Source organism: Lycium barbarum, chromosome 8 (assembly GCF_019175385.1).
Source record: "Lycium barbarum isolate Lr01 chromosome 8, ASM1917538v2, whole genome shotgun sequence".
Taxonomy (NCBI): Eukaryota; Viridiplantae; Streptophyta; class Magnoliopsida; order Solanales; family Solanaceae; genus Lycium; species Lycium barbarum.
In genome coordinates this window covers 110,268,178-110,294,386 of record NC_083344.1, presented here as the reverse complement: position 1 = coordinate 110,294,386, position 26,209 = coordinate 110,268,178, and the positions used below count along the sequence as shown (strand labels likewise).

The following is a 26,209-nucleotide window of genomic DNA, read 5'->3' as shown; positions in this document are numbered from 1 at the left end:
TTAATTACGCATTGTTATAATTAAGCATAGTTAATAAAATATAATAAAAGGGATAAAGGAAACTCACATTAGCTATTTTTGTATTTTGTTTATACCCCCTAAACCGCAAAAATCAATTAATACCTCGCCATTTGAGTTGTTTCAAATATTTATTAAAACGTTGCACAAACCCGCATTTTCTTCTACTTATATGCAAATTATTATATTTTGCAAATCTAATTTTAAATAGCATTATTATTTAAAGCCTTAGCAATATTTATAAGTCTTATTTTAAATAGCATTATTATTTAAAGCCTTAGCAATATTTATAAGTTCATTTTAAATAGCATTTGAAGTCTTCTTTTATGCAAATTATCCTACAAGTCTTATTTTAAATAACATTTTTATTTAAAGCCTTAGCAATATTTATAAGTATTATTTTAAAAATAACATTATTATATTTTCCTTTAAAACCTTAGCAACATTTACAAGCCATTTTCTTAAAATTTAAATGTTACATTTGCATCTTTAGCCTTAATTAATTAACCTAAGTTTGACCGGATAACCGTAGTTAACGGATTCTAAAGGATTCCTAACCCCTTCCCTTTAGGATAATCTAGAACCCTTACCTAGAATCACGCTGATTAAATAGACCATTAGTAGAGGTTTAGTTAGCTTTACCTTAGTTAATAATTAGGTGCCCTAATTCACCATTAAAATAATTAGGTGGAGACTCCTTAAAATAAACCAAATAGAAATCACCAAAATGTTGTGCTCCTACTTTGACTCGTTAAAATGGGGTATAACAATGTGTACTTGCAACCACTGGTTGATGAACTGAAACAGTTGTGGGTTGTAGGGGTTGAGACATATGACATTTCGCGCAAGCAGAATTTTAATTTGAGGCCACTTTAATGTGGACTATTAATGATTTTCCTGCATACGGGATGTTGTCCGGGTGGATGACAGCCGGAAAGTTAGCATGTCCTTACTGCATGGAGAATACTAAGTCCTTCACTTTAAAAAACGACAAAAAAAAATTCATGGTTTGATTGTCACCGTCGGTTCTTGCCGATGGATCACCCCTTTAGGAGAATGAAAAATGCATTCAAGAAGAATACAATTGAACAAGACTGTCCACCTCCAATATTTTCTGGTGAGGATATCTGGGAGAGAGTTCAGAACCTCCCAAAGGTTACTGAAGAAGAACCGTACAGGTTTGAAGGGTATGAGGTTTACCATAACTGGACAAAACAGAGCATATTTTGGGAGTTGCCATATTGGAAGGATAATCTTCTTCGACATAATTTTGATGTCATGCACATTGAAAAAAATTACTTTGATAATTTGTTTAACACAGTGATGGATGTGAAGGACAAGACCAAAGATAATGTTAAGGCTAGAATGGACTTGCCTGAGTATTGTCGACGAAAAGAGTTAGAGTTGCAGCCGAAACAAAACAGGTTCTTCAAGCCTAAGGCTAGCTATTCTTTCACAACCGAGCAGAAGCGTAAGATTTGTGAGTGGGTCCGGGACTTGAAGATGCAGATGGGCATGCATCAAATTTTAGAACGCGTGTTGATTTGGACCAAGGGAGGATACAAGGGATGAAAAGTCATGACTGTCACGTTTTCATGGAAACCTTACTCCCAATTGCATTTAGTGGCTTGCCTGAACGAATCTGGAAACTTATGACAGAAATTAGTTTGTTCTTCAAAGACTTGTGTTCCAGTACGTTGAGGGAAGATAACCTTTCTCGGATGGATTATAATATTCCTGTTATCACAAACAAGTTGGAGAGAATTCTTCCTCCAGGGTTCTTTGATGTGATGGAACATGTTGCCGTTCACCTTGTATACGAAGCCCGACTCGGAGGCCCTGTACAATATAGGTGGATGTATCCTTTCGAGAGATATTGACTAACTTTTTATTCCTATGTAATCAGTTTTTTTTTTAAAAAAAAATTCATACATAACATAATAGAAATGCAGGTGTATTGGTAAGTTAAAAAGGGCTATCAAACAGAAATCGAAAGTCGAAGGCTCAATGTGCGAAGTTTACCTTGCCAAGGAAACATCCCATTTCTGTTCTTATTACTTTGGGAACGATGTGGCTTGTTTGAGAAACAGGCCTAATCGACACTATGATGGGGGTGTGAATAATTCTTTGTCAGAGCCGATATCGATCTTTAATCGACCAGGTGATGGGTCAAAAAGACGTGTCAAACCATTGAATCAAATGGAGGATAAATCGGCATCCACACATATCTTGTTAAATTGCCCAGAAGTTCAACCTTATTATGAGTAAGTTCAAAATAAATTGCAGAAACTATTCATTTAAAATGTAAAAACGACTAACCCAAATACCACTTTGTTGCACAGTCTTTTTGTGGAGATACATGGCCAAGAAAAAGTGTACGACCAATTTGCAACGTGGTTTAACAATTACGTAAGTTTTATAATTTTCTAACACAAAGCTACCATAATTACAAAATTTAAAGTTTTGAAATCTACTATTTCTAACTTTCTATTTCTTAACTGTTGATAGGTTCACAATACACCTTGTGGTTTTTATGAACAATTTTTGAAGGACTTATCTTGGGGACCCGTTGGTACTGATCGTATGGATAAATATGTGGTTAATGGTTTCAAATTTAATACCCGAGAATGTGCTAACCATATGAAAGCTAATAACAGTGGTGTGTGGATTAAATGTGCTGATGAAGTTGATTTTTTTGGTGTAATCGAAGAGATTTTAGAATTAGAGTATTCTGGTTGGCCAAGAAAAAAATTGTTTTGTTTCGGTGCAACTGGTTTGATCCAACCCCAAAAAGAGGTACGAGGGTACTGGAAGATTCTAATATCATTGAAGTAAAGCACACGCGGAGGTATGCAGCTTATGATCCTTTCATCATTGCACACAACGCTAAGCAGGTATACTATGTCCCTTATCCATTGCGACCAAATAAGTCAGAGTGGTGGGTGGTTATAAGAACCAAGCCTGTTGGTCGTGTGGAAGTTGAGAATGACCTGCCTGCTGCATTTCAGAATGACGACACAACACACATTAACCAAATAGTCGACCCTGAGTTAGAAACTGAACTGGAGCATGCAGAACATATGTTAGAAGAAATCGACGTAGAAGAAGTTAATGAAGTTTTAGAAGAAAATGCTGAAATTGATGAAAATGAAACAACCGACGAGGAGGAGTGGTCAGACGAGGGAGAAAGTGATGAAAATTAGCATGTTTTTCATTTTAGAACTATTAAATATGTGTCGTTTTATTTAGTTGATTAATGGCAGACTTATTAGAATTCGATTACTTAAGCTTCCATTTGTATTACAAGTTATGCTTGTTGTGTACTGCTGATAATTTTATGCAATTACGAGTTACGCTTGTTGTGTATTGTTTGATAATTTTATGCAATTATGAGTTATGTAGGATCCCTGATGCTTATGATCTTCTTTGAATGGAAACCTTTAAATAGATCAGTTCATTGGTTTGATTAGTGTGCTTTGGAAATTGATGGAAGTCAAAGCATTATGCATTACAAGTTCAAGAAGTAAAAACTAATGCTGATTTGTAACTGATACAGTTGGTACACTGTTCTGCTCTTCTCTGTACTAGTATGTCTGTCTTGTTCACCATTGTTTCTAGCCGTGTTTTTTTTTATTTTGTAGATGGCGGGTGATAATGGGGGCAAAGGTATTGCTAAAGCCCTGAAAAAGTCAAAAAAGAAGCCTCCGTTTATACCACTAGAGGGCCTAGTGCCCGGAACCCTTAGGATTCCTGGCAGAGATAGATCTCCACTCCCGTGCATCTCACCACGGGGCCCTCCATTGCCACATTATGAGGACTTCAATGGGTTGGCATGGAGTCAGTTGACCAGTCATGTGACAGCACACCCATTTTTTTGGCCTCAGGCCCAAACAGAACCACAGAGTCGATCTCAGTCCCCTGGCACACCACGCACTATCTCACATGGCCTCCCTGATTATTATCATGTATCACAGCGAGCGAATATGAGCGGTACTCCGACTGCTACATCCAGCCCGACTGTGTCACAGCCATCGGCCTCATATAACCCAAATGTTGTGACGTCGGAGCCTCAAGAAAGTAGCTCTGATTCTGACGAAGAACCTCCCCGGTCAGGAGACATCGAGACAGTTGATGGGTATGGTCGTCTTATAATCAAGCCAGTTGGATACGGGTAAGTATATTGAATTTTCTTAAGTTATTACTTTATTCTAAAACGTCTAAGGTAATATTTAAATTAATTCTTTGGTTTTGATGCAACTTCTATCCATGCAAGGCAACTAAAAGGGTTTCACAGTCAGTCAAATCACTCTATAGAGGCGCCATTTCATCTTGGGGCAAGGTGCCAGTGGATCTGAAGAACCAGATGTTTCTAGAATTCAGGGTATTTTATATTTGTAGTAAGATAATATAACTATTTGTTGATTGTTTATGGAATGTTCCATATATATTAATGAAAACATTTTAATTTCATTACAGGCAAAGTGTTTTTGGAACCCGGAACATGAGACACTAGTAGCGCAAAATTTCGAGGAAAAGGCGGGGAGTATACTTAAGCATGCATTACGTAGAGCCCGTCAAAAGTCCTGCAGCCTAAGTGGATCCGTGATGATAACTGGAAGAAACTGCTGCACTTCTGGGCAACCGATCCGACGTTTTTAAAGCAAAGTGAAAATGGGAAGAAGGCCAGGGCCTCAGATAAGGGTGGATTTCGACACACTAGTGGGGCCACCAGCCATGAGGAAGTTAGGATGAAGCTGGTATGTAAGCCTATTTAGCTTTCATTGTCTATTATTCAATTTTTTTTTTGGGTTGCTCGTTAGTTCTCTGCTGTTTTTCTACTGTTTCTTTCTGCTGCATTGCTGTTTTCTGCTTGTTTGGTGTTGTTTTTCTGCTAGTTTAGTATTTTTTCCTGTTGGTTTACCAATTTTTTGGGCTGTTTTTCTTTGCTGCTTTGTTTTTTTTTTTTTTTTTGGCTTGCTGGTTAAAAACAGTTTGGTGCTGTTTTTCTGCTGGGTTGCTGGTTAAAAACAGTTTAGGATGAAGCTGTTTTTTTTTTTTTTTGGGTTGCTCGTTAGTTCTCTGCAATTTTTTTGCTATTTTTCTACTGTTTCTTTCTGCTGCATTGCTGTTTTCTGCTTGTTTGGTGTTGTTTTTCTGCTGGTTTAGTATTTTTTCCTGTTGGTTTACCAATTTTTTGGGTTGTTTTTCTCTGCTGCTTTGCTGTTTTTTTTTTTTTTTTGGCTTGCTAGTTAAAAACAGTTTGGTGCTGTTTTTCTGCTGGGTTGCTGGTTAAAAACAGTTTAGGATGAAGATGTTTTTTTTTTGAGTTGCTCGTTAGTTCTCTGCTTTTTTTCTACTGTTTATTTCTGCTGCATTGCTGTTTTCTGCTTGTTTGGTGTTGTTTTTCTGCTGGTTTAGTATTTTTTCTTGTTGGTTTCCCAATTTTTCGGGCTGTTTTTGTTTGCTGCTTTGTTGTTTTTTTTTTTTTGGCTTGTTGGTTAAAAACAGTTTGGCGCTGTTTTTCTACTGGGTTGCTGGTTAAAAACAGTTTAGGATGAAGCTATTTTTTTTTTGGGTTGCTCGTTAGTTCTCTGCTGTTTTTCTACTGTTTCTTTCTGCTGCATTGCTATTTTCTGCTTGTTTGGTGTTGCTTTTCTCCTGGTTTAGTATTTTTTCTTATTGGTTTACCAATTCTTTGGGCTGTTTTTCTCTTCTGCTTTGCTGTTTGTTTTTTGGCTTGCTGGTTAAAAACAGTTTGGTGCTGTTTTTTCTACTGGTTGACCAGCGTTTTTGCTGGTCTTGATTCCTACAAACCCTTTAAAAACGTCGGATCAGTTATGGCTGATCTTGCATATCCATGTAAGATTAACTTAATTCACACAGGATCTTGAACACAATAATCTTACACGGAGATTTTAGAATTAGAGTATTCTGGTTGGCCAAGAAAAAAATTGTTTTGTTTCGGTGCAACTGGTTTGATCCAACCCCAAAAAGAGGTACGAGGGTACTGGAAGATTCTAATATCATTGAAGTAAAGCACACGCAGAGGTATGCAGCTTATGATCCTTTCATCATTGCACACAACGCTAAGCAGGTATACTATGTCCCTTATCCATTGCGACCAAATAAGTCAGAGTGGTGGGTGGTTATAAGAACCAAGCCTGTTGGTCGTGTGGAAGTTGAGAATGACCTGCCTGCTGCATTTCAGAATGACGACACAACACACATTAACCAAATAGTCGACCCTGAGTTAGAAACTGAACTGGAGCATGCAGAACATATGTTAGAAGAAATCGACGTAGAAGAAGTTAATGAAGTTTTAGAAGAAAATGCTGAAATTGATGAAAATGAAACAACCGACGAGGAGGAGTGGTCAGACGAGGGAGAAAGTGATGAAAATTAGCATGTTTTTCATTTTAGAACTATTAAATATGTGTCGTTTTATTTAGTTGATTAATGGCAGACTTATTAGAATTCGATTACTTAAGCTTCCATTTGTATTACAAGTTATGCTTGTTGTGTACTGCTGATAATTTTATGCAATTACGAGTTACGCTTGTTGTGTATTGTTTGATAATTTTATGCAATTATGAGTTATGTAGGATCCCTGATGCTTATGATCTTCTTTGAATGGAAACCTTTAAATAGATCAGTTCATTGGTTTGATTAGTGTGCTTTGGAAATTGATGGAAGTCAAAGCATTATGCATTACAAGTTCAAGAAGTAAAAACTAATGCTGATTTGTAACTGATACAGTTGGTACACTGTTCTGCTCTTCTCTGTACTAGTATGTCTGTCTTGTTCACCATTGTTTCTAGCCGTGTTTTTTTTTATTTTGTAGATGGCGGGTGATAATGGGGGCAAAGGTATTGCTAAAGCCCTGAAAAAGTCAAAAAAGAAGCCTCCGTTTATACCACTAGAGGGCCTAGTGCCCGGAACCCTTAGGATTCCTGGCAGAGATAGATCTCCACTCCCGTGCATCTCACCACGGGGCCCTCCATTGCCACATTATGAGGACTTCAATGGGTTGGCATGGAGTCAGTTGACCAGTCATGTGACAGCACACCCATTTTTTTGGCCTCAGGCCCAAACAGAACCACAGAGTCGATCTCAGTCCCCTGGCACACCACGCACTATCTCACATGGCCTCCCTGATTATTATCATGTATCACAGCGAGCGAATATGAGCGGTACTCCGACTGCTACATCCAGCCCGACTGTGTCACAGCCATCGGCCTCATATAACCCAAATGTTGTGACGTCGGAGCCTCAAGAAAGTAGCTCTGATTCTGACGAAGAACCTCCCCGGTCAGGAGACATCGAGACAGTTGATGGGTATGGTCGTCTTATAATCAAGCCAGTTGGATACGGGTAAGTATATTGAATTTTCTTAAGTTATTACTTTATTCTAAAACGTCTAAGGTAATATTTAAATTAATTCTTTGGTTTTGATGCAACTTCTATCCATGCAAGGCAACTAAAAGGGTTTCACAGTCAGTCAAATCACTCTATAGAGGCGCCATTTCATCTTGGGGCAAGGTGCCAGTGGATCTGAAGAACCAGATGTTTCTAGAATTCAGGGTATTTTATATTTGTAGTAAGATAATATAACTATTTGTTGATTGTTTATGGAATGTTCCATATATATTAATGAAAACATTTTAATTTCATTACAGGCAAAGTGTTTTTGGAACCCGGAACATGAGACACTAGTAGCGCAAAATTTCGAGGAAAAGGCGGGGAGTATACTTAAGCATGCATTACGTAGAGCCCGTCAAAAGTCCTGCAGCCTAAGTGGATCCGTGATGATAACTGGAAGAAACTGCTGCACTTCTGGGCAACCGATCCGACGTTTTTAAAGCAAAGTGAAAATGGGAAGAAGGCCAGGGCCTCAGATAAGGGTGGATTTCGACACACTAGTGGGGCCACCAGCCATGAGGAAGTTAGGATGAAGCTGGTATGTAAGCCTATTTAGCTTTCATTGTCTATTATTCAATTTTTTTTTTGGGTTGCTCGTTAGTTCTCTGCTGTTTTTCTACTGTTTCTTTCTGCTGCATTGCTGTTTTCTGCTTGTTTGGTGTTGTTTTTCTGCTAGTTTAGTATTTTTTCCTGTTGGTTTACCAATTTTTTGGGCTGTTTTTCTTTGCTGCTTTGTTTTTTTTTTTTTTTTTGGCTTGCTGGTTAAAAACAGTTTGGTGCTGTTTTTCTGCTGGGTTGCTGGTTAAAAACAGTTTAGGATGAAGCTGTTTTTTTTTTTTTTTTGGGTTGCTCGTTAGTTCTCTGCTATTTTTTTTGCTATTTTTCTACTGTTTCTTTCTGCTGCATTGCTGTTTTCTGCTTGTTTGGTGTTGTTTTTCTGCTGGTTTAGTATTTTTTCCTGTTGGTTTACCAATTTTTTGGGTTGTTTTTCTCTGCTGCTTTGCTGTTTTTTTTTTTTTTTTGGCTTGCTAGTTAAAAACAGTTTGGTGCTGTTTTTCTGCTGGGTTGCTGGTTAAAAACAGTTTAGGATGAAGATGTTTTTTTTTTGAGTTGCTCGTTAGTTCTCTGCTTTTTTTCTACTGTTTATTTCTGCTGCATTGCTGTTTTCTGCTTGTTTGGTGTTGTTTTTCTGCTGGTTTAGTATTTTTTCTTGTTGGTTTCCCAATTTTTCGGGCTGTTTTTGTTTGCTGCTTTGTTGTTTTTTTTTTTTTTGGCTTGTTGGTTAAAAACAGTTTGGCGCTGTTTTTCTACTGGGTTGCTGGTTAAAAACAGTTTAGGATGAAGCTATTTTTTTTTTGGGTTGCTCGTTAGTTCTCTGCTGTTTTTCTACTGTTTCTTTCTGCTGCATTGCTATTTTCTGCTTGTTTGGTGTTGCTTTTCTCCTGGTTTAGTATTTTTTCTTATTGGTTTACCAATTCTTTGGGCTGTTTTTCTCTTCTGCTTTGCTGTTTTTTTTTTTGGCTTGCTGGTTAAAAACAGTTTGGTGCTGTTTTTTCTACTGGTTGACCAGCGTTTTTGCTGGTCTTGATTCCTACAAACCCTTTAAAAACGTCGGATCAGTTATGGCTGATCTTGCATATCCATGTAAGATTAACTTAATTCACACAGGATCTTGAACACAATAATCTTACACGGAGATAATACGGAAAACATACCTGATGCGGAAGACATTATCGCAGATGAGAGCGGAAGCGTAAGTTTGAAATTGGTTTCTACCTCCTTGCCCTAGCCTTACGTTACCACAGCCGTCAATGATGGAAAAAGTATATAGAATAAGTGGTAACCCTAATGGGTGGAGGGAGGACCAATTTATAGGAGATGAGACTTAATCCGGTACGTCCATCAAGTAACCGATCTAACAGACGAGATTTATTCTTCATTAAATATTAATTATGGGCTTTACATTAATTGGGCCACACATAAGAATAATAAAAATTCTTACATTCTCCCACTTGGCCCAATGACAACATAACACTAATATTAAATGACATAAAACATTAGTAGCGCATAAAATAAATCTCTTCTATAATGCCCATCATACATACCTTAATATGACAAACCACTAATGCGAGTTATGGCGGTTATACATAAGTTTATGCTACATACTCCCTTCCATATACTACAACATTATTAATTCATCCTACTAGGTTCATAAGCTATGAAACATTTAACATTATGGTCCACAATAATGTCTCATGGAGACTTATCCTGTAATATCTCAAAACAATAATGTGTACACCATTATGAGAAACAGGAAATTCATTAATATATATATATCAGAAACACATAATTGAGCTCAGAGTGTCTAACATCATAAGGAAAAACATTAATCATAAGTACAACCAAGACCCATTCTATGTACATGTTCTTTAAATATCTTTGGTTGTAAACCTTTAGTTAACGGATCTGCAATCATGAGATCAGTTCTAATATGCTCAAGTGACACCCTTTGTTTCTGAACTTCATCCTTGACGGTAAAGTACTTTAATTCCATATGTTTGGCACCTTTGGAGTACTTATCGTTCTTGGAGAAGAATATTGCTGCAGTATTATCACAATAAATTTTCAGCGGCTTGGTAATGGTGTCGACAACCCCAAGTACTGAAATAAAGTTCCGCAGCCATAATGCATGAATTGTGGCTTCAAAACATGCCACAAATTCTGCTTCCATTGTGGATGTAGCAATGACGGATTTCTTAGCACTCTTCCATGATATTGCTCCTTCAGCTAATAGGAACAAGTAACCAAAAGTGGACTTTCTAGTGTCAACACATCCACCGTTATCTGAATCCGAGTAACCAATAACTTCCAAACTGTTGGATCTCCTATACGTGAGCATATAATCCTTCGTTCCTTTCAGGTACCTCAAAACTTTCTTTGCAGCTTTCCAGTGATCAATTCCGGGGTTACTCTGATATCTTCCTAGCATTCCGACCGCAAGACTAATATCCGGTCTTATGCAAGTTTGAGCATACATCAAACTTCCAACAATAGAAGAGTAAGGAATTGACTCCATTTCTTTTCGTTCTACATCATTCTTTGGACACTGCATGAGACTAAATTTGTCCCCTTTTTGAATTGGAACAACTCCTGCTGAACAATTTTTCATGTTAAATCTCTCAAGAACTCTTTCGATATAGCCTTTCTGAGACAGTCCCAATAGTCCTTGTGATCTATCACGGAATATTTCTATCCCTATCACATAGGATGCCTAACCCATATCTTTCATTTCAAAATTCTTAGAGAGAAAATCTTTCGTCTCACGTAATATGCCCAAATCATTAGCAGCAAGCAAAATATCGTCAACATATAGGACCAAGAATATAAACTTGCTCCCACTGATCTTTTGGTATATACAACGATCAACGGTGTTTTCCTTAAATCCAAAAGATGTGACGGTATCATTAAACTTTAAATACCATTGTCGTGAGGCTTGTTTGAGTCCATATATTGACTTCTTTAATTTACACACCATTTGACCTTTTCCTTTAATTTCGAAACCCTCTGGTTGGTCCATATAAACTTCCTCCTCGAGGTCTCCATTAAGAAAGGCAGTTTTCACATCCATTTGGTGTAACTCTAAATCATAATGAGCCACCAAAGCCATAATAATTCTTAACGAGTCTTTCTTTGAGACTGGTGAAAAGGTCTCTTTATAATCAATGCCTCCTTTCTGAGTATAACCCTTGGCAACAAGTCTGGCTTTATATCATTCAATATTGCCATTTGAATCGCGCTTGGTCTTGAAGACCCATCTACACCCGATTCTTTTAAAACTTTCTGGCAATTCAACGAGATCCCAGACTTTGTTGTATTCCATTGATTTTAACTCTTCTTTCATGGCATCAATCCATTTGTCAGACTCAGTACTTTCTATGGCTTGTGAAAATGAAACCGGATCTTTATTAAGTCCAATGTCAAAATCTGACTCTTGTAAATAAACCACATAATCGTCTGGAATAGCCGATTTTCTTTCTCTTTGAGATTTTCTCAATGGAACTGTTTGTGGTTCAATTGCGTCAGATATTTGTGAGTTAATTCCTTCTTGGAGTGTTTCATTAAAATGTTGTTCAGTATTGTCAAAGTGTTCTTCGACAACGGGAACAATATTTGTTATTGGTGTGGAAGTAGGCACATTCATGGGCAATGGAACATTAACCCTTACCTCATTTATTTCCACACTTTGTCGTTCGACACTCCCACTAACTTCACCATTTTCAATGAATCTTGCATTACCGGTTTCAACAATTCTTGAGTTATGGTTTGGACGATAAAACCTATACCCTTTAGATTTCTCTGGGTAACCAATAAAGTAACCACTTACTGTTCGAGAATCTAATTTCTTTTCATGTGGATTATAAATTCTAGCGTCCGCTGGGCAGCCCCAAACATGCAGGTGTCTTAAACTAGGTTTCCTTCCAGTCTACAGTTCAAAAGGAGTCTTTAGAACTGCCTTACTAGGAATCCTGTTTAACAAATACACAACGGTACTAAGAGCATACATCCACAAAGTTTTGGGTAATGAGAAATTACTTATCATACTCCTAACCATATCCATAAGTGTCCGATTACGCCTTTCTGCAACCCCATTTTGTTGAGGTGTTCCTGGCATAGTATATTGTGCACATATGCCATGTTCCTCAAGGAACTTTGCAAATGGACCTGGACATTGTCCCGATTCGCTATATTTTCCATAAAATTCACCACCTCTATCTGACCTAATGATTTTCACTTTCCTATCTAATTGCCTTTCAACCTCATTGACGTACACTTTGAGGGCGTCCGTTGCTTGAGATTTTTCTTTCAGCAAGTAGATATATCCATAACGTGAAAAATCATCGATAAAAGTGATAAAATATTTTTCTCCAGCAAAAGATGGAACATCAAAAGGTCCGCAAATATCAGTGTGTATAATTTCAAGAAGCTGGGTGCTTCTTGTGGCACCTTTCTTACTATGCTTGGTTTGCTTTCCCTTAATGCAATCCAAACATATATCAAGATCAGTAAAATCTAGATTCGGGAGAATCTCATTCTTTACTAATCTTTCTAACCTTTCTTTGGATATATGACCCAAACGCCTGTGCCACAAGTAAGCAGAACTTTTATTCAGTGAACTACGTTTAATTCCAACATTTTGATGTATAGCAAGAAGGGATTTAGAAAAAACATTATCGAGTTTCAATTTATATAAACCATCAATAAGAACACCGGAACCATAAAAAACAGTATTCTTATATAAATTGAAACATCCATGTCCAAACTTAAAATCAAATCCAGAAACATCAAGTCTTGAAAGAGAAATCAAATTCCTAGAAACTGAAGGAGCATAAAGAGTCTGTAATAGATCAAGGTGATGTCCAGTCTCCAAGATCAAACGATAAGTCCCTATGCCTTCAATTGGAGCCTTCATACGATTTCCCATGAACAAGAAATCCTTATTTGGATTTGTAGTTTGGATCGTAAGAAATCCCTGCAACATAGTGGATACATGAGTAGTTGCACCAGAATCAAGCCACCAAGTATTATTAGGAACTTCTACTAAATTTGATTCGAAACATACAAAAGCACTAAAAGTACCTTTCTTTTTGAACCAAGCTTTACGTTTCGGGCAATCTTTCTGATAGTGTCCTTCCTTTCTACAGAAACGACACACATCTGCCTTGAGTTCCTTATGAGCATCCTGTTGAACTTTAGCAGGTGCTTTCTTCTTCTTGAACTTGTTGGCCTTCACTTTAAGTCCTTTACCAGCTCCTTGACCCATGAGGTTAATAGAATGACCTCTTTGTTTCTTAAGTCTTGATTCCTCTTGAGTAAGCATACTGGACAATTCACTAACATCCCATTTATCCTTAATAGTGTTATAGTTAATTTGGAATGGTCCATACTCAAGAGGCAATGAGTTTAAAATAAACTGAACCAAGAAGGAGTCATCCACTTTCATCCCCAAAGTCCGGAGTCTTGCTGCAATATTAGTCATCTCGATGATATGATTTTGCATACTACGCGACCCATCAAACTTCATGGTCGTGAGTTCAGCCATTAGTGTACCAGCGAGAGACTTATCAGCAGAACGAAAACGTTCTTCCACAAACTTCAGGTATTCCCTGGCACTTTCTGTCTGTGGAATAGTACTCTTAATGTTGTTGGCAATAGTCATTTGCATAAACATAAGGCTCAATCTGTTAGAGCGTTCCCATGCTTTATGGAAAGACTTCTCATCCTCACTGCTTGTATCAGTAATAGCAGTGGGTTTTTCTTTCAGTAGAGCCAAGTCAAGATCCATCACACCTAAGTGGAACTGGACTTGTTCATGCCATTCAGAGAAGTTCAATCCGTTGAACACAGTAACAGATGAAGCAAGCGAATGAAGAGGAATAGCTGCAAAATAGATATGCATATGCTCACAAATTAGAAAATAATGTGGATTCAGCAAAACAATAAAAGTATATCGTAATTCTCCTTTGGGTGATACTACGACATACTATCATAATTTAAATGCCATTTTTCATTTAACAGGCAATTAAATATTTTCAATCAAACATATACGACATCTTTGGATATACAATACATATTTGATTAAATAATATTAATTTACCTCATTATGTTCACTACTCATAGAATAATTGATTCACCTTTGGGAAAATCCTTAAGTTCTAGCAATAGTGAGAGTCAATTTATCCATTTATTTTCAGTAATTGGCATTTCATTAGTTTAATGGATAAACGACAATTTTTATGCATGCATATTTTTCTTAAACATACTAGTTCGACCACTTTGGTGACTAAAAAACTATATTAACATAAATGCACACATAAAATAATATCATAAAGTTTCATGCACGTGAATACTTTAAACATTCTAGTTTGACCACTTTGGTGACTAACAAACTATAAAAACATAATATGTGCATAAAACAAATATGAATATATAATTTATGTGTATATCAAACATTCTAGTTTGGCCACTTTGGTGACTAACAAACTACATAAATTTTAAACACATACAACAACCAGCACTTTTCATTATTGCACTGATGTAAGAACCAAACCAGGCAGTACTTTATGTGGGATTTACATGCAATTGTCAAAGTTCACACATTCCAGAATGCAACACCAATCATTTTAATGGCCTACAATACTTAATTAGCAAGAAAACTAATATTATAGCCCAAAATCACTTTAGCCAAAGATTTAAAATAAATAAAATTTATTTCTAAGGACTATTAAAGATTCACAATAGTACAAGATACGGGCTAGTTACATAAAATTGGCAGAAACCTATAAACCATAATCGGAAAAGGCTCATAAATACCCCTAACCTATGAGAAAAGGCTCATAAATACCCTCCTTCCACCTTTGGGTCTAAAAATACCCTTAAGGTTTGTTTTTGGCTCAAAAATACCCCTCAAACTAACAGATCAAGTTTGGCTCTGTTAAAAAGCCACGTGTCATTTTTTAATTGGCCCATTTTTTTTAAATTTCAGAATAATTACAACCCACCCGTTTTTTAAAACCCAAACCCACCCTGTCCCGTTTTTACTCTAAATTAAACATGGTACATTCTTTTCGGATATTTTAACACAAACATTCACAAGAATTTTTGGCCGTAAATTGGTCTGAAATCAGTCTGTAATCATATATGTGCGACTGGGCTAAGCTTCGAGAAGACACTAAATTTTCGGATATTTTAACACAAAACAAAAATCTTTGTGATAAAATGGAGGATTTTGAGGAGTTATCAAATAGACGACTTTGAATATGGTGATTGCCATTTGAAATGGATAATTAGTGGGGGAGTGACAGTAATACATATGGTGTTGATGATGAATGAAGAAGAAAACGAAGCAACAGTGACCAAGTGCGTACTGCAACTGATGGACAAATATCAAATTTTTAAGCAAACTTGAATGGAGGATTTTGAAAAAATAAAAGCAGTATAAAGAAGAGGAAGAAGGAAATTAGATTGAATGGAGAAGAAGAGACTCAAAGTAGCAGCTTCAGAAGTGAAAACGGGTCAGGGTGGGGTTGGGTTTTAAAAAACGGGTGAGTTTTAATTATTCTAATTTTTTTTTTAAAACAAATGGGCCAATTAGAAAATGACACGTGGCTTTTTAATAGAGCCAAACTTGATCTGTTAGTTTGAGGGGTATTTTTGAGCCAAAAATAAACTTTAAGGGTATTTTTAGACCCAAAGGTAGAAGGAGGGTATTTATGAGTCTTTTCCCATAGGTTAAAGATATTTGTGAGCCTTTTCCCAACCATAATTAACTTGGTTCTTTCATTACGGCATTGGCTTCAAAATATAGACAATTTAAATGAAACTAAGGACTTAAAATAGGTCAAGCCATACAGTATCTATAAAAAGTCAAAGTCCAATATTTTAGGTAAAACTGAAAACATTCTGTTACAGGATTGACACATGACCGAGAGAAATAGAGAATAGCCGTGCATATTGATATTCTCACATAACTACGGTAATTCGTGAGGTGACGACCCACGCATAATCATATGTGCTTAGTATTGTATTCTTTAGCGAAGATTATCAGTTCAGATCCCAGGCTCTGATGCCACATGTAAGATTAACTTAATTCACATAGGATCTTGAACACAATAATCTTACACGGAGATAATACGGAAAACATACCTGATGCGGAAGACATTATCGCAGATGAGAGCGGAAGCGTAAGTTTGAAATTGGTTTCTACCTCCTTGCCCTAGCCTTACGTTACCACAGCCGTCAATGATGGAAAAAGTATATAGAATAAGTGGTAACCCTAATGGGTGGAGGGAGGACCAATTTATAGGAGTTGAGACTTAATCCGGTACGTCCATCAAGTAACCGATCTAACGAACGAGATTTATTCTTCATTAAATATTAGTTATGAGCTTTACATTAATTGGGTCACACATAAGAATAATAAAAATTCTTACAATCCAAACTGCAACAATATCACTGCCAAATATGGTTTTCCTTCCTTCACTAACTTCAATAACCTTGTTGGCACGACTACCAAAAAACATGGCAAAAATCGACCGAAAAAAACGCTAGATCGAACGAGACGAAAAGGAAAATGTCCTTACCATCCATATATGAACCATCCACCATCGGAGCAAATATAAGCCTTGGTATGACAAAGTTAAGATCAGTAAGAACTTGTACCACCTCAAGAAGTATTCCATGTTTGTTAGCACTATCCACCTGAATCAAGATACCAAAGATTCACAAAATTAGATAAGATCCCATTATACATTTCAGAACACAGCAAGACAGCCCAAAAAAAAAAAAAAAAAAACACCATACCTGTATAACAGTGGCATTTTTGCAAGATTCATTGTCAATTACAACTCTGACAAAAAGACCAATGAAGTTGGAGTAAATTCCATGAACATTGAAGTGACAGTTAAAGAATAAAGGAAAAATTAACAAAATAATAACAAGTACCTTGGTGGATTCATTCTTCTAATAAATTTCTCATACTCATCATCCATTATGTTTTGGGAATAGCTCATTGTAGCTTCTGTGTACTAGGAAAAAAAACTCAGATACACACACAATGGAAAAAAGAAAAGAACTTTGGAATAAAGAGAATCACTATTACCAATCACAAAGAAGATAATGAGAACACAAGAGTGAAACAACAAGTAAGATTTTGGCACTTGAAGTTGTTGGAAATACTATGATCAGTTTAAAATAAAAAAATAAAAACATATAAGGAATGTAGATAACATTTTTTTGTAGATTCTTTATTCTAACCCTTGCTTGAATTAGTATAATTGTTGTGTAAGGATCAACAAAAAAGACCATATAATATGGATGTCCAAGACAGTCCTATGAGATGAAATTTCATTACACTTAACAAACATACAAGACGTGTTTAATACAAAATGTTCAAAGCGAGTGTAATACAACATAACATGACTACTTGTGGCTCCCATATTTCATTTTTAACATAGTAATATAATAACTACTTCAAAGGTAACAGTAGCTCACTTGCTCTTGTTCTTCTTATTGCATGTTACAATGAACTAAAGAGAGGAATTATCCATCTAGTATACAAAAAATGATAAGGCAATTATAACTAAAAAGGGCTCACAGTACAAGCCAACTTCAAGATGAATTCAGGCACAAGGTGTTTCCTTGGGGGTGCATTTGTTTTGATGGTTTCAGAATCTTCACCGTGAATTGTTGAAATTATATCTTCTAACATATCATCTATACCGCCTCTCATTGGATCCTACAGAAGGAAAAGTCGCAATAAGAAAGATTAACGTCTTTTTTCATTTTTGACCCATTGGCCAAAATTAATTACGGGCGCTAGCTAAAATATACATAACATATACACTGATTATGTATATGATTTGTATATTTTTATACAGTATGTATATTTTTACTTAGTATACATTTGCAGGCTATTATTTTTTAGAGAGGTCCAAAAAGGTAACCATCCCAAAGATAAGATTAACTGCTGCAACTATAAAACAAGATTTACAACAGCATAGGCAAATGCCTTTATCACAAAATTCTGATGAAACTTTTTCTTTTGGTACAAAAGAGTGATACTTGTATATATTAAATAAGTAACATTAGTACATATTTAGCATGGTGCTTCTTGAGTATTTACTGTTAGGAATATAATCTGTATAGGTTTAAGTAGAGTTTCAATAGAATCTGTAAAGCACTTGGTAAAACAGATTACACAGTATAAAAATACTTGAAAAAACCAGTAAATGACAAAGACTAGAAAAATGAACAGAAGCAGTGTTGGGAAAAATATTTTGCAGAATGTAATTGAGCCCACTTAGTTCAAAGTGTGTCCTTAAGGAAATTATTCCCCTCACAGTACTCGAGGTTGATGGAATATTCCCTCCCAGGATAGAACGATTATTTACCAGAATAGTAGTACTCCAAATTCCGGCAGCGGCGAACCACTCAACGGCAGTTTATCACACAGAATAAGAGAAGAGAGTTGTGGAGAGAAAGATTAGTTGTTTTTGTTGCAGAAAATTTTTCGTATTTCATTCTGGAACAAAAACAAGAATTTATAGTTGTTGGAGGTACTGATTCTGAATGTTTGCAACCATTCAGACCAGTCACCAGTTTTGGAGGGAAATTCAAATTTATCCGGGAAAGGGAAAACGGACCGGGTCGGTCTCAAGTCGCGGGTCAGGGTCTGTATTGGAGTAATTAAATAATTAAATAAATAATTAATTAAATTAAAAGAATTTTGGTCCAAAAAGATTATCAATCAAATCATTTGACCAAATCCAAATCCAAAGCCAAAGCCAAAGCCAAAGCCAAAGCCAAAGCCGAGCCGAGCGAGCGACGACGACGGCGCGAGGGGTCCTTTCTCCCTCAACCCTTTTAGCAACTAGAGAAGGTGTAATGTAATATATACACCTCTCTTTTCCTCTCTTTTTCCTATGTGGGACAGGTGCTTTAACTAAAGCACAAGGGACCTTTTACATTCCCCAAAGAAAAAAAAAGAACTTTTTACATTCCCTTCACTTTTCATCCCATCATTTCCCATTCACTTTCCAAAAACCCAACAATCCCCCACATGAATGGGGAATGGCCATAAAAGAATGCGCGGACAAGTGTGATATACAAGCGAAGATTGACTGCATCTGGATAAGTAGGTTTCCCTTTGAACTTTCCTTAGTGAACTTATATCGGATATACTCGATCAATCGGTAGATTTGATATCTTTGAACCGTCGAACTTTGTTGTATACCTAGACAACATAAGTCACACAATCAACCCTCAACCGTTTATGGTTCTCACGGTTGTGTTCGTTTCAGCCATGAACACCGCCTGGTTTCATAAGTGCATAGAGAATGGGCGGGTCTTCACTGTCATTCCCCTTTAAAGCGGCTTACACTTAACACTCACATAGGTGATTTCTAAACATGTGGTCCTATAGCCACATTATTTGGTCATACACTGCCAGATTTAGATAATCATTAAAAAACCTTAATGCTTTATTAACTCATTAACAAGCCATAAAGTTTTATCCTTGTTTCTGTACATTGTCTTTATCCGAGAATGAGTTGAGTTATTTGACAATGTTGAACCGTCAGTCATAACTTTGTTTGATCTCCTTGAACCCAGTCTGCTAGGTAGAGTTTCCGCCATGATGACTTGTCCTCGGCCTTAACCCCATTCCCATTGATGATCTACTAACTCCCTCTCTAGATAAGCCTTTTGTAAGCGGATCCGCTACGTTATCTCTTGACTTTACATAGTCAATCGTGATAACGCCACTAGAGAGGAGTTGTCTAACGGTATTGTGTCTCCGTCGTATGTGACGAGATTTTCCGTTATACATTACGCTCCCTGCCCTACCTATTGCTGTTTGACTGTCACAATGCATACATATAAGAGCCAAAGGTTTAGGCCAGAATGGAATATCTTCTAAGAAATTCCGGAGCCATTCAGCTTCTTCACCGGCCTTGTCTAAAGCTATGAATTCAGATTCCATAGTGGAACGGGCGATGCAAGTCTGTTTGGATGATTTCCAAGACACTACTCCACTCCCGATTGTGAAAACATATCCACTCGTGGATTTAACTTCAGATGATCCAGTGATCCAATTTGCATCACTATATCCCTCAATCACTTCGGGATATTTATTATAATGCAAAACATAGTCTTGAGTATGTTTCAGATACCCCAAAACTCGTTTCATTGCCATCCAATGTGTGTGATTGGGATTACTTGTAAACCGACTCAATTTGCTAATAGCACATGCTATATCTGGTCGTGTACAATTCATGATATACATCAGACTTCCCAACACTCTCGCATAGTCCCCTTGTGATTTACTTTCACCTTCATTCTTTTGAAGTGCGTAACTCACATCAATTGGAGTTCTGGCAATCTTGAAATCCAAGTACTTGAACTTGTTAAGTACTTTCTCTATGTAGTGAGACTGTGATAATGCTATACCTTGTGGAGTTCTATGAATTCTAACTCCTAGGATTACATCAGCAACTCCTAAGTCTTTCATATCAAATTTGCTAGCCAGCATGCGCTTTGTAGCATTTATATCTGCCATATCTTTGCTCATTATCAGCATGTCATCAACATACAAACAAACAATGACTTCGTGACCTGGAGTGTTTTTAATGTAAACACATTTATCACACTCATTGATTTTAAAGTCATTTGCCAACATAGTTTGGTCAAATTTAGCATGCCATTGTTTGGGTGCTTGTTTAAGTCCATAAAGCGACTTTACAAGTTTGCACACTTTCTTTTCTTTACCAGGAACCACAAAACCCTCGGGTTGTTCCAGGTAAATTTCTTCCTCCAAATCACTATTTAAGAAAGCTGTTTTAACATCCATTTGGTGAATTTCAAGACCATACACGGCTGCCAGAGCTACTAACACCCGAATGGACGTTATTCTTGTTACAGGCGAGTATGTGTCGAAATAATCAAGGCCTTCTTTTTGCCTATAACCTTTGACCACAATAACCTTTGACCACAAGTCTTGCCTTATATTTGTCAATAGTGCCATCAGCTTTCATTTTCCTTTTAAAAATCCATTTAGAACCTAAAAGCTTGTTTCCAGGAGGAAGATCAACTACTTCCCATGTGTGGTTATCTAAGATTGATTGAATCTCACTATTGACTGCTTCTTTCCAAAATGCTGAATCAGAAGAAGACATCGCTGCTTTAAATGTTTGAGGCTCATCTTCAAGCAAGAATGTCACAAAATCTGGTCCAAAAGAAGTAGATGTCCTTTGACGTTTGCTACGCCTTGGATCCTCTTCACTTGTTGTACTTTCCTTTGGTTCTTCCCGCGGTCGTTTAGATCTTTCACTTGACGACTCACATTCAATTTTATACGGACAGCATTATCTGACTCAATTACCGTATTAACATTAATTTCGGGATTGTCAGATTTGTGAACCAAAAACCGACAAGCTTTGTTGTTTGTAGCATATCCAATAAAAACACAATCCACAGTTTTTGGTCCGATTTTTACCCTTTTAGGTAAAGGAACTTGTACCTTTGCTAAACACCCCCACACTTTGAAATATTTCAAGTTGGGTTTTCTTCCTTTCCATAGTTCATATGGAATGGATTGTGTTTTGCTGTGGGGCACTCTGTTGAGTATTCGGTTAGCTGTAAGGATAGCTTCCCCCCACAAGCTCTGCGGTGAACCAGAACTTATTAGTAAAGCATTCATCATTTCTTTCAATGTCCGGTTTTTTCCTTTCCGCAACTCCATTGGATTGTGGTGTGTAGGGGGCAGTGGTTTGATGAATAATTCCATATTCTAAACATATCTCTGCAAAAGGAGATTCGTATTCTCCACCCCTATCATTTCTAATCATTTTTATCTTTTTATTCAATTGATTTTCAACTTCATTCTTATATTGCTTAAATGCTTCTATTGCTTCATCCTTACTGTTTAGCAAATAGACATAACAATATCGAGTGCAATCGTCAATAAAAGTTATGAAATACTTTTTCCCACCGCGAGATGGTATTGACTTCATATCACAAATGTCAGTGTGGATTAAGTCTAAAGGATTTGAATTCTTTTGAACAGACTTATACGAATGCTTAACCAACTTTGATTCAACACATATTTGACATTTAGATATATTACACTCAAATTTAGGCAATATTTCAAGATTAATCATTTTCCTCAAGGTTTTGTAATTGACATGTCCTAAACGAACATGCCATACATTATTTGACTCCAATAAGTAAGAAGAAGCAGATTTTCCATTAATATTGGCAACAACCATTACATTAAGTTTGAAAAGGCCCTCGGTGAGGTAGCCCTTTCCTACAAACATATCATTCTTACTAAGTACAAACTTATCACTAACCAGCACGCACTTAAACCCATTTTTCACGAGTAGTGCTGCTGAAACTAGGTTCTTCCTAATTGATGGAACATGCATGACGTTGTTGAGAGTCAGCACCTTGCCGGATGTCATCTTCAACAGAACCTTTCCATATCCTTCAACTTTGGTTGTTGCGGTATTTCCTATGTATAGCTCCTCGTCGGGTCCAGCGGGAGTGTAGGCTGTAAATGCTTCCTTAACGGCACACACATGTCGAGTGGCGCCAGAATCAAGCCACCACTCCTTTGGGTTACCAACCAGGTTGCACTCAGACAGCATTGCACACAGGTGATCAACATCTTCCACCATGTTTGCCTGACCCTTGTTTTTCTCTTTGTCCTTCTTGGGGGCACGACAGTCGGGAGCTTTATGGCCTGCTTTACCACAATTATAACAGTTGCCCTTGAACTTTTTCTTGTTAGGATACTTCTCCTTTCCAGAATACCTCTTCCTTTTATTGTTCTTTTTCGGAGCAGCATCTTCAACGACACTTGCCCCTTCAATCGGTGAACTCTTAAGGTACCTCTTTTCAACGGTTTTATTATCTTCCTCGATCTTGAGACGAATCACAAGATCCTCCAACTTCATTTCCTTTCTCTTGTGCTTAAGATAATTCTTGAAATATTTCCATGAGGGTTGCAACTTCTCAATCATTGCAGCCACTTGGAATGCTTCATTCACTACCATACCTTCAGCAATAAGGTCATGGAAAATAATTTGAAGCTCTTGAACTTGAGTTCCAACAGTTTTTCCATCCACCATTTTGTAGTCTAGGAATTTGGAAACCACAAACTTCTTCAAGCAAGCATCTTCGGTTTTGTATTTCTTTTCCAGTGCACTCCACAGTTCTTTGGAGGTCTCTATTGCACTGTAGACGTTGTACAAATCATCTTCTAAGGCACTCAAAATGTAGCCTTTGCACAAAAAATCAGCCTGTTTCCAAGCCTCAGTAACCATGAATTTCTGGTTGTCAGGCATGTCGGCGGCAGGCACGGGAGGGTCCTCACTGGTGAACTTTTGCATACCAAGGGTGGTAAGCCAAAAGAACATTCTCTGTTGCCATCCTTTAAAGTTGGCTCCAGTGAACTTCGCAGGTTTCTCAGCCGGTGGCACAGCGGTACGGGTTGTAGGAGTAGGCACAGCGGTACGGGTTGTAGGAGTAGCCACTGGTGCAATACCCGCAGAGGGAGTTCAAGTCACAGAAGGAGTTGCAGTCACAGAGGGAGTTCCAGTCGCAGACGGATTTCCAGTTCCAATTGCCATTATTTCTTTATCACTGTCAAATGGACAAACTGTTTTAGTTAATAAACCCAGAATAGCAATTAAATCACAAATTTAAGCGACGAAGATTTTATTTCTTCAAATCACAGTATAATTATGAACTTTGGTATTCCAACGAAGTTTTTATATCTTCGAGTCAGAATACTAATATTCATATGGAGTAGAAAACTACACAAGTTTTAATCTCCTCAAATAGAATGCAGATTATATTTTATAGTAATTTCCTTAAGATTGTTAGGAATATAATCTGTATAGGTTTAAGTAGAGTTTCAATAGAATCTGTAAAGCACTTGGTAAAACAGATTACACAGTATAAAAATACTTGAAAAAACCAGTAAATGACAGAGACTGGAAAAATGAACAGAAGCAGTGTTGGGAAAAATATTTTGCAGAATGTAATCGAGCCCACTTAGTTCAAAGTGTGTCCTTAAGGAAATCATTCCCCTCACAGTACTCGAGGTTGATGGAATATTCCCTCCCAGGATAGAACTATTATTTACCAGAATAGTAGTACTCCAAATTCCGGCAGCGGCGAACCACTCAACGGCAGTTTATCACACAGAATAAGAGAAGAGAGTTGTGGAGAGAAAGATTAGTTGTTTTCGTTGCAGAAAATTTTTCGTATTTCATTCTGGAACAAAAACAAGAATTTATAGTTGTTGGAGGTACTGATTCTGAATGTTTGCAACCATTCAGACCAGTCACCAGTTTTGGAGGGAAATTCAAATTTATCCGGGAAAGGGTCGCGGGTCAGGGTCTGTATTGGAGTAATTAAATAATTAAATAAATAAGACGGATTTCCAGTTTCAATTGCCATTATTTCTTTGTCACTGTCAAATGGACAAACTGTTTTAGTTAATAAACCCAGAATAGCAATTAAATCACAAATTTAAGCGACGAAGATTTTATTTCTTCAAATCGCAGTATAATTATGAACTTTGGTATTCCAACGAATTTTTTATATCTTCGAGTCAGAATACTAATATTCATATGGAGTAGAAAACTACACAAGTTTTAATCTCCTCAAATAGAATGCAGATTATATTTTATAGTAATTTCCTTAAGATTGTTAGGAATATAATCTGTATAGGTTTAAGTAGAGTTTCAATAGAATCTGTAAAGCACTTGGTAAAACAGATTACACAGTATAAAAATACTTGAAAAAACCAGTAAATGACAGAGGCTGGAAAAATGAACAGAAGCAGTGTTGGGAAAATTTTTTTGCAGAATGTAATCGAGCCCACTTAGTTCAAAGTGTGTCCTTAAGGAAATTATTCCCCTCACAGTACTCGAGGTTGATGGAATATTCCCTCCCAGGATAGAACGATTATTTACCAGAATAGTAGTACTCCAAATTCCGGCAGCGGCGAACCACTCAACGGCAGTTTATCACACAGAATAAGAGAAGAGAGTTGTGGAGAGAAAGATTAGTTGTTTTCGTTGCAGAAAATTTTTCGTATTTCATTCTGGAACAAAAACAAGAATTTATAGTTGTTGGAGGTACTGATTCTGAATGTTTGCAACCATTCAGACCAGTCACCAGTTTTGGAGGGAAATTCAAATTTATCCGGGAAAGGTTCGCGGGTCAGGGTCTGTATTGGAGTAATTAAATAATTAAATAAATAATTAATTAAATTAAAAGAATTTTGGTCCAAAAAGATTATCAATCAATCAGATCACCAAATCCAAATCCAAAGCCGAGCGAGCGACGACGACGACGCGAGGGGTCCTTTCTCCCTCAACCCTTTTAGTAATTGGAGAAGGTGTAATGTAATATATACACCTCTCTTTTTCTCTCTTTTTTTCCTATGTGGGACAGGTGCTTTAACTAAAGCACAAGGGACCTTTTACATTTCCCAAAGAAAAAAAAAGAACTTTTTACATTCCCTTCACTTTTCATCCCATCATTTCCCATTCACTTTCCAAAAACCCAACATTTACCACTTGTTCTGTCCGCAGGGGCAGAGCTACCCTTGTCTAAGGAGAGTAAATTGATATCCCTTCGTCGAAAAATTACACTGGTCAATTTTTTTTTATATATAGACACACTATATGTAGAATCCCCTTGACACTTATTTATATATTTCTTTATATTTTAACTCTTCTTGATTAAAATCTTGAATCTAACTCTGTATGTCTGCCTACAAAATATCTAAAAAAACTACAAAATGTAAAATACTAGTGGACTCCTTTATCCTCCTACCATATTTAGCTGGTTGATCTGCTACTTTTTGGCTCCTTGTAATTATGCTCCATTCAATGAAACTATATATTTCCAGGAAGATGGTAGAATAGAATGGGACCATATAAAAAAAATACTTGACAATGGCCACAAACCAAGGAAAGAAAACATTTAAATTTTAGGGATTTTGCACGGTATAGCCGTCATCCAAAAAAATAGCAATGTATAGTATATGTATATGTGTGCAGCAGTGTATATTTAGTTATAATTTATGTATATTAGCTAGCAGGTGTAAATATTTTGACCAAGCGGCCAAATCTATACGTCTTTTTACTACTTTACTGCATGAGATGGAACAAAAAGAGGCTTCAATAAGAAAAAGTCA

General features: G+C 36.8%; 2 protein-coding genes across 2 annotated transcripts; both read right to left on the bottom strand.

The window, feature by feature from the left end:
* Positions 1–9,823: 9,823 nt before the first annotated feature.
* LOC132608120 (secreted RxLR effector protein 161-like) lies at positions 9,824–10,606 on the bottom strand. Its single transcript, XM_060322194.1, has one exon. It carries the CDS (start codon positions 10,604–10,606, stop codon positions 9,824–9,826), a length of 783 nt encoding a protein of 260 aa, XP_060178177.1.
* A 5,518-nt stretch (positions 10,607–16,124) lies between these two features.
* Positions 16,125–17,063, bottom strand: LOC132605268 (ACT domain-containing protein ACR4-like). Its single transcript, XM_060318470.1, has 3 exons — positions 16,939–17,063; positions 16,798–16,843; positions 16,125–16,695 (listed from the first exon to the last, which is right to left on the bottom strand). The coding sequence occupies exons 1-3, from the start codon at positions 17,004–17,006 to the stop codon at positions 16,504–16,506; spliced, it is 306 nt and encodes a 101-aa protein (XP_060174453.1). The 5' UTR covers positions 17,007–17,063; the 3' UTR covers positions 16,125–16,503.
* Positions 17,064–26,209: the final 9,146 nt, after the last annotated feature.